Below are 14226 nucleotides of genomic sequence, written 5' to 3' on the forward strand. Positions count from 1 at the left end.
GGACTGCAAGGCGATCAAACCGGTCAGTCCTAGAGGAGATCAATCCTGACTGCTCTTTAGAAGGCCAGATTCTGAAGCTAAAACTCAAGTACTTTGGCCACCTAATGAGAAGGAAGGACTCACTGGAGAAGAGCCTAATGCTGGGAAAGATCGAGGGCAATAGAAGAAGGGGACGACAGAGAATGAGGTGGCTGGATGGAGTCACTGAAGCAGTAGGCGCGAGCTTAAATGGACTCCAGAAGATGGTAGAGGACAGGAAGGCCTGGAGGAATGTTGTCCATAGGGTCGCGATGGGTCGGACACGACGTCGCAGCTAACAACAACAACAACATTCAGAAAATGGAGCTGAAATATTCATGTCTGTAAGTTTGGTTAATAATAAGTTAAAATCTCATATTTATATATTGATTTGATTGTTATAACCACCCATGTCACATAAGTGACTTTTCATTGCTTACAAAGATTAAAACACAGAAGACCCAACACTAGTTAGCTCCTCAAGCCCAAGGATAAGCAATAACCCTGCTCACTGAAACAACAGATTGATAACAAACTAGCTCTGAATCAAACGCCTGAGGTAACAGCGGAGTTTTCAGTGCTTTGTGAAGAACTGAGGCCCTCCAAGTCTCCAGGGGGATAGTGTCCATAGGGCAAGCTCAGACTTGTTGGGTGTCAGGCAGCATATGCATGTTGACTTACAACCACAATTGAACCCAGAATCTTAGCTGTAAATCATTGTAGATGTTAAGTTGCCTTTGTGACTCTCTGCAATCCTTGCTCTCTCCATTGTGATCGATAAGCAGACAAAGCAGAAATAGTTGCCTATCAAAGACAGATAGAGAGCTCCCCTCTGTACACAGAAGAGCTGGCCTGGAGAAAAGAAGCTTAGATCTTTATGATCCAAGTTTTTTTTTATCTCTAGCTCAGTGCCAAGTTCCTCTCTGTGTGCTCTGCAGACTCCAGTGCTGGACTGAAGAAACTTCACTGCCAGAGTTCACTTATTTCCAAACATGCCAGTATCATTGCAAAAAACTTAGTTGCTACCGTCCTTTGCTGCCTTGCACAGTTTTACAAGCGGTGTGTTCCTGGACTAGTTGGCTGTGGTGCAGGACTTGAGGTGGTATTTCTGCCAACTGAAGGATGAAGAAAACAGTATGATATCAAGGAAGAGCTCTAGGCCTTCAGTATTACTTAGTATCAAGTCAATGGAATTTATGATGTCAGGAACACAAATTGAGAATATCCTTGAAAAACACATTTGACGTAATTTGTCTCCCATATTGAGGTAAATGTCTCTTATTATTTTTACTTTTGGCCTATCTATAACGGAACAGAACAGCACATAATCTTAAATAGCAGTAATTAATATTTTTGTAGCTATATATCTTGTCCAATTTGATTTGATTTTAGATGACTAAATTACACAAAAGTAGTCAAGAAAATATTTTAGTGGAGTAATATAAGATGGAAGCATATCCATTCAATATGTCTGTGATTCTGTGTTTATTTTACAGGATACTACAGCACTTCAATACAACCATTGAAGATTATACTGTCATTTTTACTTCAGGAAGTACTGCTTCACTCAAACTCATTGCAGAAGCTTTTCCTTGGATGCCTGAAAACATGGGGGAACCTGGCAGCCGATTTTGCTATCTTACCGATAACCATACATCTGTGGTGGGCATGAGAATGATCACTACTGCAAAAAATGTTGTATTTGTTCCAGTAAAACCAAAGGATATGTTATCAGGAGCAAATATTGTGAAAGAGAAAGACAATAATTGCAGTACACCACATCTCTTCTGTTATCCTGCTCAGAGTAATTTTTCAGGAGTCAAATACCCACTTGCATGGATAGAAGAGATACAGTGTGGAAAACTCTGTCCCATTCAGATCTGTGGGAAGTGGTTTGTGCTTTTGGATGCAGCATCTTACACCAGCACTTCTCCCTTAGATTTAAGCATTCATCAAGCAGACTTTATTCCTTTATCATTCTATAAGATATTTGGATTCCCCACTGGCATAGGTGCATTGCTAGTAAAAAATGAAATTGCTTCTTGCTTGAGGAAAACCTTTTTTGGAGGAGGAACTGCTGCTGCCTATTTGGCAGAAGAGGATTTTTATTCACCAAGACAATCAGTGGCTGAAAGGTAATGTTATAAAATAAAGGTAGTCCTTGACATACAACAATTTATTTGAAGTTACAAGGACACTGAAAAAAGTTATGACCATTTTTCACACATCCGTTGCAGCACTCCCCATGGTCACATGATCAAAATTCAGATTAATTTGCCAGCTGACTCTTTTATGACAGTTGTGTACCGACAAACAGTCAGTGGAGAAACTAGATTCATTTAACAACTGTGTTACTAACTTAACAACTCCAGTGATTCACTTAACAATTGTGGCAAGAAAAATCATTAAATTAGGCTAAATTCACTTAACAAATCTCTTGCTTAGCAATAGAACTTTTTGGCTCAATTGTGGTCATAAATCAAGGACTACCTTGCATCATCTTTAAATGTTCTTATCTTATTTGGGTACCCAGTGACTGGCTCAATTTAGATACCAAATCTGATCTAAGCCATAGTCCAAAGAACAAAGAATACAGTAGTTCTCACCTCTCTATTTATTAAATATTAGAATTATAGAATGCATGGTTGGAAATTATTTTAATGATCATCTTGCATAATTATATGAACTCCATTTTTAACAAAATGAATAGGTAAATCACATGCATATGTTTATATGGGTAATAATGCTTTAATATGTTTTTCATTCTTTTTTATGAATTTGAGAAATCAGCTTTTTTTCATTGTATAGGGTTGCCTGATTAAAGGAACTCTGAGCTGCTTACAATAACTTGAAAACCAGATAAAACATGAAACAATTCATGTTTTAGTTAGCAACTGAGGACAATTACTCTACTTCTTAAAACATCTCAGAGTTGGAATTCCTCAGATCCTTGTCCTAACATTTGTCAGGTCTTCAGTATTTTGAAAGGCAGAAGCAGAGTTGTCTGGATTTTGGGGGTTAAACCTACTCCATAGGGTAGCGTTGGCAGAGAAGGCACACTTCTTGAGACCCATCAGATCACATTGCTTGGTTAAAAAAAAGACCTTCAGCATGCATAAAACCTCTGTTGAGATCTAGTAAGATGGCAGAATTAATAGACAGTTTCATTTAACATTTATATATTTTTAGATTGTATCCTAATAAATAAAACAGATGGAAACAAATTTTTGTAGTTTAATATTTTGCTTGTTTGTTCTTTATCCAGGTTTGAGGATGGGACAGTTTCATTTCTTGATATTATTGCAGTGAAGCACGGATTTGATGTTTTGGAAAAAATAACAGGTAGGATTGTGCTACTCAGTAGAAATGTAGTCCCTAGCATGCAGCCTAATATGGCCAATCAATGCCTTCTCACAGCCAACATTAATTTAAAATCTAGTAATGAAATACTTGAACACACCAGTTTTTAGATCACTTTTTAAAACATATCCTGGCACCTACTAATGAGATATTTTACCATCATTGGAAGAAATGGGCATGCCTTTTAATTGCCAAAGGATTCCATTCTGCTTCTTTTGATACCTCTGAGTATAGTTTTCAGCTAGCTCAAATAATACCATTAGAAACAAAAGCATTGCTGAAATTTGATAGACTTATCAGAAAAAAAAGTTGAAGCTCTGCCTCTGATTTCTTATCTTTGTTAAGGCAAATATGTTGATTTTCCTTATCAAAAGGTTGATTTAGGCTTCTTCATAGAATTTAACTTCTAGACCCCTTATCATGGTTTCTCTCCTCTGCAGTCTTTCTAGGCCCTCAACATCTTTTTTCGACTATGGTGACCAGAATTGGATGCAGTATTCCAAATGTGGCTTTACCAGTTCAGTATAGAGCAATACTATCACTTCCCTTGTTCTTGACACTTTCCCTCTATTGATGCAGCCCAGGACTGTGTTGGCGTTTTGGTAGCTGCAGCGTATTTCTGATTTATACTTAACTGATGGTTCACCAGGACACCCATTCATTCATTCATTCATTAATTATTTATTTATTTATTTATTTATTTATTTATTATTTATTTATTTGAATACAATAACTTTTATAGAATAAAAGTATAAAGCATAAAGAAAAGAAAAAGAAAATATAGAATTATGACTTTCATACTTTCTATTGAGTAATTACCAATTTTGGTACCATCTTTCTCTTTTTTCCTTTGCAAAACCCTTCCCTTCCTTTTTAATTCATTTTAGTTCCCAATTCTGTAAATCATCTATTCAATGTTTTTTCTTTGAACAAAAAGCCTATACAAAATTTTCAGTCTTTTAGAACGGTCTTAATCTTTTTTTCCCCCTGACCAAACTAGTCAGCTTTGCTATTTAGGTAAATCTTGTTAAGTTTATAATCCAAACTTCCATTGTGAATATTTCATTATTTTTTCATCTTTGTTCATAGAGTAATCTTGCTGCAGTTACCATATACAGTATTAATTTCCCATATTTTAGTTGAATGTTCATAATCCCCTTTCTCCCTAAAAAACAACTGGTTTCATAGTAATACCATTCTTAATATTTTTTTTCATTGTATGGATTTTTGCCAATATTTTTCAGCAAAGAAAAAGCCACTTCTTTTTGACACTTTCAACACTTGTTGAAAGCTGGTTTGACAGCTTAACTGAAATTATTTACCATCAATACATCATTTTATTAAATTATCTTAAATTAACACATAGTGTAAATTTAACACCAGTTTCCTACAGAGACAACTTCTTTTTCTATGTGGTCACTGAAGGAGGGATATCTGGAAACATTTGAAGACAATACTCTTTCAATTACAAGTAGAAAGCTCACTATTTTTTTCTTAAAATCATGTCATGTATTGCAACCCTGTCAAACTTTATAATATGGATTAGGGTTAAAGCACAGCTCACTTCACAAGGTTATTGTGGAGAAAATAGGAAGAGAAAGGTGTATTTAATATGTTTGTCTCCTTGAGTTATTTGTAAAAATAATAAAGCTGGGATACAAATAAATAAATAGGGACTGCACCACTTCGGACATGTATTTAATAGGGAACTGTTAATCAACTTCAATTTGCAAGTAAAAGCCAGAAGATAATGAAAGTAAATTCTCAAGCATTTTCAGAAAAACCAGCCAAAGCTAATGAGCCAGGTGATAATTGCGGTACCACACAAACATTGTTTGAGGGTCCCTCCTCTCCCCTTCCCTGTCCTAGAAATTAAAGGCCAGATATGAAAGGCCCATCATAGGCAAGTGTCCTTCCTCCCACTGGAGGAATACTGAAGGGCTCTTCCTTGACAGGTTCCTCAGATGAAACTGGGCAGTAGCTTCCTTGGCTTGTTGTGGAAGCGCTGGGGAAACTGACAAACTAAATCAGGGGCATGAACATGCTGTGTGTTTTCCCACAAATGATCTGCAACCCAACCCTTTCTAATGAATCAAACACTGGATTCCTTTGCCTTCTTTCCTAGAATCTAGGATTTCTTCCATCTCATATTCTGGTTCTCTCTCTACTATGACTGGCGGTGGAATGTGTTGCTGCAATTGTATTGTGCTTGGAGGAAAATAATGCTCAGTGAAATACTGGATGCCCCTTCATTGCAGGAGGTTGGAGATGGAAAGCTACACTGTTGATTTGTCAATGGGCCCACAAATTTAGCATCTAGCTTCTTGGAAGGTCTTGAAATGGCTAAGAACTTAGCAAAGAGCCGAACATTGTTTCCTACTGGTATGGGTGAGCCCTTTTGCCAGTGGGCATCTGCTGCCTTTTTATAAATCTGTTTTGCTTGGTCAAGTTGCTATTCCAAAAGATCTTGGGCAACAGGTTGCTCTGTAAGAAATCAACCGCCCTTGAGACAATTGAGTCCAGTGCAGGGTGGTCTGGGAATAGTTTAGGTGTAGGTGACACATGGCTTGAAATGATGTCATTGAAGTTGATGAGTGCAGCAAATTGTTGTAAGAAAATTCTGTGTGTGGCAGTAATGATGACAAACCAACACTATTGACAAGAGCCCTGTGGTGACCAGAACTGGATGCAGTATTCCAAGTGTGATCTTACTAAGGCTTTGTAAAACAGTATTAGAGCTTGATTCTATCCCTCTATTAATGCAGCCTAGGATTGCTTTAGCTTTTTTGGCTGCTCCCACACATTCATGGCTCATATTTAAGAGATTGTCCACTAGGATTCCCAAGATATCTCTCATAGTTACAGGCATTAAGCAAATTTTCATCTAGTCTATACCTATGCAATACCTATGGTTTTTCTTGCCTAAGTGTAAAACCTTACTTTTATCCACATTGAATTTCATTTTGTTAGATAAGGCCCAGTGTTCAATTTTTTTCTTTTTGAAACTTGAGCTTGTCTTCTGCGTTGGCTGTTCCTGCCAGCTTAGTGTCATCTGCAGATTTAATCAGTTCCCCTTCTATTCCTTCATCTAAGTCATTTATGGAGATATTTATTTATTTATTTATTATTTTAATTCCATTTATATCCCGCCCTTCTCCGAAGACTCAGGGCGGCTTACAAGCTTAGCAATAGCCTTCATTCTATGTATATGCCTGCTTATTAGGGCTTTCACACACACCCCAAGCGGCATTATTACAAAGTCAGCTTATTGCCCCCAACAATCTGGGTCCTCATTTTACCTACCTCGGAAGGATGGAAGGCTGAGTCAACCTCGAGCCTGGTGGGATGGGAATATTGAAGAGTACTGGGCCTTAAATAGAATCTTGGGGTACCTTACTGCTTACTTCCCTCCATGTGGATGTAGTTCCATTGAGGAGTTCACACTGAGTACAATTTGTCAGCCAGTTACAAATCTACCTAGTGGTGGTACTGTCTATTCAACATTTTACTAGCTTGCCAAGAAGTAGGTTGTGGTCTACTTTAACAAGTGCTTTGCTGAAATTTAAGTATACAGCATTTCACTGACCTACTAATTTGGTCACTTCATTAAAGAATGAAATAAGATTTGTTTAGCATGATCTGTTTTTGACAAACCCATGTTAGCTTCTGGTTATAACCTTGTTTTCTTCTGGGTATTCGCAGATTTGTTGCTTGATTATCTTTTCAAAGATCTTCCCAGGTATTAATATCAGTCTGATTGGTTCATGATTTCCAGGATCTGTTTTTTCCCCTTTTTTAAAGATGGGGACCACTTCTTTTCCAGTCCTCATATAGTTCCCCGGTGATCCAAGAACGTTGAAGGGTATGTTTCAATGGTTTTAAAATCAGGTCTGCCAGTTCCTTCAGAACTTTTGGATGTAATCTGTCAGGACCCATTGATCTGAATCTGTCTAGAGCTTATAGGAGTTCTCTTACCTTATTTTTGCATATTTTAATTGTAACCTGTCATTTATGGTTCTGTTTTTGGTAATTTTGAGTAGTGTATTCTTTCTGAATCTCTGAAGATAGATGCAAAGTATGAATTAAGCAGTTCTTTCCTCTACTCCCCATTACTTGTTTGCCATCTTCTCCCATTAGTTGACCAATTATTTCTTTGATTTTTTTTCTTAAGTTCTGTATGTTGAATTTTTAAAATATTTTTATGCCTTGTTCTGTTTTATTTTATTTATGCTTTAATTTTTATTGTAGTCAGTGATCGTAATAAAAGATTGAATTGAATAACTGATTTCCACAAGAGCTGTGAATAAAATTCAAGTGTAGAAGATGACCCAGGCTGAGCCTGAGGGCAGATCAAATGCTTCATCAATCATGAGTCTCTTCATGCCCATAAGAGAGCTAAATCCAGCCCACCTTGAATTCCTTCTATTCTTATCTACTGTCAATTTCTTTTGACTGTTAGTAGTTCAGATTCTTGTACAGAGCTTAAACTTGCAATAAGTCTCTCTATCTATTTGAACTACCTGGATCTTCTGATTTCCCTGGCACTTGACATTAATCTGAACTACTCTCCTTCACCAAAAATTTCACAGACTCCAGAATACCCTAACAATTGCTTCAGATTCCAGAGCTGCAGCAATAATGTACAAGCAAGATCTCCGCTTTATCCATCGCTCTAGATACTAAGATGGCATTGAAGATGAAATCAGGAATTTTGCAGACAATTTTCAACAAATGCAGATCCTGATTCAACAAGTGATTCCTCTGCAACCACAACTAATTGCTACACCTGCCCAGGCAGTTCCTGACACGCTCATCCCCAAGACTCCCCATTGCCTACCACAAAGATCACTGGTGGTCTGATACGATGAGAACATTCCTAGCCAGAGCAAAGTAATATCAGCATCCAACCAAGGGAGTTTCCAACAGACAGATCAAAAATTTCCTTCATCAGTGTTTTAATCAAAACACTCCATTGCCAAATGGGGGCATCCACCCATTGAAACCAATGACCCTGCCGTGGATAGTTTCCCAGACTTTCTCATTAGGTTTAAAGAACACTTTGGAGACTCTATTCAGATAGAAACCACAGAACAATGCATCCACCAGCTCCACCAGGGCAAAAACTCCATAAGAACATATATATATTGAAGATTTCAAACTCATTGCAAAAGATCTAGATTGGAATGAGTTAGCCTTAAGATTACAATTCAAGAATAGGCTCAACAAGGCCATAATCACACAACTGATGCAACAAGGTATTCCATGCAGTCTACAAGACCTCTATCAAGCCTTTATAATAGCTGAATCTCAACTCGCAGAACTTAGAGCATTTTTCAGCAGCTGCAGCCAACCGCTTCAACAGCTGACTCCTCCTGTCATTACCCTGAAGCTCTCTGCCCCCTTGGATTTGGATGCTGAAGATCTGATACAAATTGCAGTGCCAGATAAGCTCCAGGAGCAGAAGAATGTCATGGCACAGAGAGCTCGCCCTTTGTTTCTATTGCGCAGACAAGGTCAAGAATTGCTTCACTAAAGCTCCCAGGACAGGCAATAGATAGTTTGGCAATGTCTCCACTACTCACCAACTGGACAAGCCCCAAGGCCAGGAAACAAGAAATGCTCCCCCTCCAAGAGCTTACAGGGAGTTCACCCAAACACTGAATGAGGCTCAATTACCTCCATGCTCAGGTACAGTAATGAAATTTGATTCTACCCTGACACTTCCCAATGATCAGGAAACCACCATCCGTTTTGATAGATTCTGGGGCAACCTCCCACTTCATAAGCCTAGCCACAATCCATAAACATAAGATCCCCACAGTTCCCCTGATGTCTCTATTGCCACTGATAACTATTGATGGTGAAATTCTAAATTCTATTATTCATGCCACAGTGCCTTTGAAATTAACAATTAATTAGCATCCTGAAGAATTAACCTTCTTCAAATCTGACTACATCAATCTTCCATTTGTGCTGGAAACCACTTGGTTACAACACCGTGATCCCTACTACTAAGTGGAAAAACCAATCTACTGCCTTTTATAGTACGTGCAGGGCCACCCAAGTAATATTAAGTCATCAACTACACACTTGTTCTCCAAATAATTATATGAAGATTGTATTGCATTGATCTGCTGCATGCAATTTTCTTTTGAAAAGTTTTACAGTACATTTTATCTTTAACAATCCCCCCTCCCCCCACCCCTACCTAACCCTCCCTATCCCTCCCCCCCATTCCCCCTCCCCCCCGACTTCCCAGAGCTAAGTACAAGGTATAAAAACAAAGAACAATCATAAACAACCATATGCTAAAAACAATAAACTATTAATTCTATCGCCCTCTAGCTCATATAAAATGACTACAAGCAATACTAATGTTACATATAAAAAGAAAAAGAAAAAAAAGAGAAAAGAAAAGAAAACTTATTCAAATGCTAAGTGAAACTTTTTAGTCCCATATTTGTTCTGAATATAATCAATCCACTTTTTCCACTCCATAATATAACGTTCTTGCGAATGATCTTTCAAGTAAGCCGAGATCTTTGCCATTTCCGCCAGGTCAGAAACCTTTAAAGTCCATTCTTCTATAGTCGGCAGTTCCTCCTTTTTCCAATATTGACCTATTAAGAGTCTTGCTGTTGTAATTAAATTCAACATCAACTTAATGTCCACAACAGTAGCATCCGTAATTATGCCCAGCAAAAACAATTGCAGACAAAACTTTATCCTTTGCTTAAAGATCTTTTGCATATTCCACCAAATTTTTATCCAAAAAGCCTTAACCTTTTTGCAGGTCCACCATATATGAAAATAGGTTGCATCTTCACCACCACATCTCCAACATTTAGGTTGATAATTCGGATACATGCTTGCAAGCTTTTTAGGATCTAAATGCCATCTATAAAACATTTTATAAAAGTTCTCTCTTAAGTTTTGAGCTTGCGTGAATTTTACGTTCCTCACCCAGATCTTTTCCCAAGTGTCCGTTGTAATAACTTCTTGAATATTCTGGGCCCATTTTATCATACAGTCTTTAACAAGTTCTGTTTCTGAGTCAATATCTATCAATGCAAGATAAATCCGTTTAATATGTGCTGGACCCTGATTTCTAATTTGCTTTATCAAATTTTCATCAGTCATTGAGAAACCAATTTTCTGGTCTTCTTTCCACCTGGCACGTAATTGAGTATATTGGAACCAAGTTTGAACAATCTTCTCATCTCGCAAGAAATTGTACGGCTTCAAACACCAGACGTTCCTTTCCAAACTTAAGATCTCCTTATACGTAGTCACATCATGTTTGAAGCCTACATTTATGTTTTCTATTGCATGTTTTGGGATTGCCCACAACGGCATCTTGCAATCTAACTTATGTCTATACTTCTTCCAAACTCTCAACAATGCCTGTCTTAAAATATGCACTTTAAATACATTATCTACCTTCTTATCATACAACAAATATGCATGCCAGCCAAATAACAAGTCGTGGCCCTCAAGATTTAATAATCTCCCTTGTGTCAAATTAATCCAATCATTTATTCCTGACAACGCAGCAGCTTCATAATATAATTTAAGATTAGGCATTTTAAGACCACCTCTTTCACGAGTATCCTGCATAATCTTAAGTTTAACTCGTGGCCTTTTCCCTGCCCACACAAATTTATTGATACCCCGTTGCCATTCTTCCAAATTAGAGTCTTTTTTAAGAATCGGTATCATTTGGAATAAAAATAAAAATTTAGGCAGGACATTCATTTTCACTGCTGCAATTCTTCCCAGTAAAGACAATTGCAATTTTTCCCAACTCTCCAATTCTTTTTGAATTTTTCCCCATAACTTTTCATAATTATTTTTATATAACTTTGCATTTGAGGGTGACAAATACACCCCCAAATATTTGACCCTTTTAACAATCTCAAATCCAGTTAATCCTTCTAAAAGGGCCTTTTGCGGTGTTGTCATGTTTTTGGCCAAAATTTTTGTTTTTTGTACATTAACCTTAAATCCAGAAACCTTCCCGTATTGCATTATTATCTCCATCAGGTCCACAACAGAGTTTTCTGGCTGGGTCACCGTAACAACCAGATCGTCTGCAAACGCCCTCAGTCTATAATCCTGATCTCTAATTTGAATACCCTTAATTTTTTCCGAATTCCGTATTTTTATCAATAATATCTCCAATGTTAAAACAAATAATAAAGTTGATAACGGACAACCTTGTCTTGTGCCCTTCTCAATATTGCATGCTTCAGTCAGACTATTGTTAACTATTATTCGAGCAGTTTGTTTTTGATATAATGCCCTAATTGGTTGTAAAAATTTATCCCCAAAATTCATTTTATCTAAAACTTTCATCAAAAATTGCCAATTCAATTGATCAAAAGCTTTTTCAGCATCTAAAAAAATTAGCGCCGCAGGGATCTGGTTGTTCCTTTCCAAAAACTCCACCACATCAACTATATGCCTCACATTATTTTTCATTTGTCTACCACTAATAAACCCAGTTTGATCCCCATGAATCATCTGTTGCAAAACCCTCATCAGTCTATTAGCTAACACCTTGGCAAATATCTTGTAGTCTGTATTTAAAAGTGATATTGGTCTGTAGTTTTTTACTTGAGTAGCATCTTGATCTTCCTTCGGAATCAAAGAAATAAAAGCAGTTCTCCAAGACGGAGGCACCTTTCCCCCCCTCTGAATTGTCTGAAACAATCCCTTAATGGCTTTATCAGCTCCAATTGTAAATGTTTGTAGTAGATCGCAGTCAGACCATCCGTACCTGGCGCTTTATCCAACTTCAATTCCTTAATTGCTATAAAAATTTCTTTTTCTGTTATCAATTGATTAATCTCCTCCTTTTGTTCTTGTGTAAGAACCGGGATGCTAGCATTCTTCAAATATACATCAATATCTGTTTCATTAATCTTCTCCTTAACATATAGTTTAGAATAAAAATCCACAAAGGCTTCCTTGATAAGATCCTGTTGAAACACAATCTTTCCTTTGTATTCAATTTTATCTATATTAGAAGCCCTTTGTTTTTTCCTTAACCTGTAGGCTAGCCACCTACCTGGTTTATTGGCATTACAAAAAGTATTATGCCTAGCAAACCGTAAGTTAGTTGCCACCTGATCAGCTATCAACTTATCAAATTGTCCTCTTAGCAGTTTGATGACCTCCTTAATCTTCACATCCGATGGATTCAAAATTAGGGCCTTTTCTTTTTCCCTAATTTCATTCTCCAGTTCTTTCCTTCTAACTTCCAAATTACGTCTATATTTATTGTTCATATATATTAACACCCCTCTCATATAAGCTTTGCTAGCATCCCAAACCATGTCCATAGAGGTATCCTTGTTCATATTAATTTCAAAAAAATCCTTCATCTGCTTTTTACATTCTTCCACATTTCTCTGGTTTCTAAACAAATTCTCATTTACGCGCCAGGAGCGCCTATCTCTATTGTCCTTGTTGATCTCCAACCAAACTGGACTATGGTCAGATATAGTTCTTGCACAGATCTTTACCTTCTTAGTCCTAGAAAAGAGGTCATTAGTCAATAATATAAAATCAATCCTAGAAAAAGATTGATGTCTATCAGAAAAAAAGTATAATCCTTTTCATATACGTGTGTATCTCGCCAAATGTCTCGCAATTCCAGGTCATCCTTCATTTCAAAAAAAGATTTAGGCAGTTTAGCATGACTCGGGGCACGCTTAAAGAAACCAGATTTATCCAGCTGTACATCGATGACACCATTCCAATCTCCCATAAAAATAAAAGATTTATAATCCAACTGGGTAATCTTTGTATGTAGTAAACTAACAAAATCAGTTTGTTGTTGATTAGGAGCATACAGTCCAACTAAAAGCGTTTTTTTGCCTTCTAACAGCAAATCTATCATAACATATCTTCCTTGTTTATCTACTTCAATTAGTTCCGCTGTCAGAGTACTCTTGACATAGATAACCACTCCATTTTTCTTATTAATTGCAGAAGCAATAAATTGCGTGCCCAACCTTGAGTTCAACAAATACTTTTGGTCCATAACCCTAATATGCGTTTCTTGCAAACAGATAACATCAGTCTTAAATTGTTTTAAATATTGAAAAACTTTCTTTCTCTTCTGTGGTGAATTTAATCCATTAACATTCCAGGTTAGGAACTTAGTCGCCATTCTTGGCGTCCCGAAGCTTCTGGAGCACGTCTGCCAGGACCCCTTTAACTTCCTTAGGCCGCGCCCCTCCCACAGCTTCACTGTAAGTACGCTTTGGAGGTTCCATAACTTTCTGCTGATCTTGTTCTTGCTCTTGTCTCACTCGTCTTGAAACGGCACGCGTCATCCTCTGCTCTCCAGCAGCTGCCGATGAAACTGTAATTTGATCCCCTCCAGCACTATTCTCCTCTGTCTGTGTTCCATCAGCATCTTGAGGCTTTCCCTCGCCATATCCCTTTACAGCTTCCAGAAGTGATAGAGGGGTTGCTTTTAAAACTTTGCTGTAAAAATCACGTGCCTGAGTCACTGTAACCAGACGGTGTCTTTTACCTTCGTGCAACACCACCATGCCCACTGGGATCTCCCATCTAAACTTGATGTCACATTTCTTAAGTTCCTGTGCTAGGAAGGCAAAATCTTTCCTTCTCCTTAAAATCTTTGGAGGAATCTCTTTTAAAACCAGAACTTCTTGCTCAGCAACCACAAACCTAGTGTCATAAGCAACTTGAATAACTTCATCCCTAATTGCTCTCTTTGTAAAGTAAACCACCACATCTCTAGGTAACTTCCTCTGCCTTGCAATCCATGAGTTCACACGAAAGATTTTATCTATACTTCCCTCAATTTCAGCT

The 14226-nt window shown here is 37.5% G+C and overlaps 1 protein-coding gene across 1 annotated transcript in view; it reads left to right on the forward strand.

The window, feature by feature from the left end:
- MOCOS (molybdenum cofactor sulfurase) overlaps positions 1-14226 on the forward strand; it is a gene marked incomplete at its 5' end in the record, with an annotated part of 151329 nt that overhangs the window by 53914 nt on the left and 83189 nt on the right. The window contains 2 exons of the mRNA XM_081343490.1: positions 1515-2153; positions 3284-3360. Of these exons, the coding sequence (XP_081199616.1) occupies positions 1515-2153; positions 3284-3360 (716 nt within the window). The remainder of the gene's footprint in view (positions 1-1514; positions 2154-3283; positions 3361-14226) is intronic.

The sequence above is a fragment of the Vipera berus genome (genome assembly GCF_964194415.1).
Source record: "Vipera berus genome assembly, chromosome: Z".
NCBI classification, from domain to species: Eukaryota; Metazoa; Chordata; class Lepidosauria; order Squamata; family Viperidae; genus Vipera; species Vipera berus.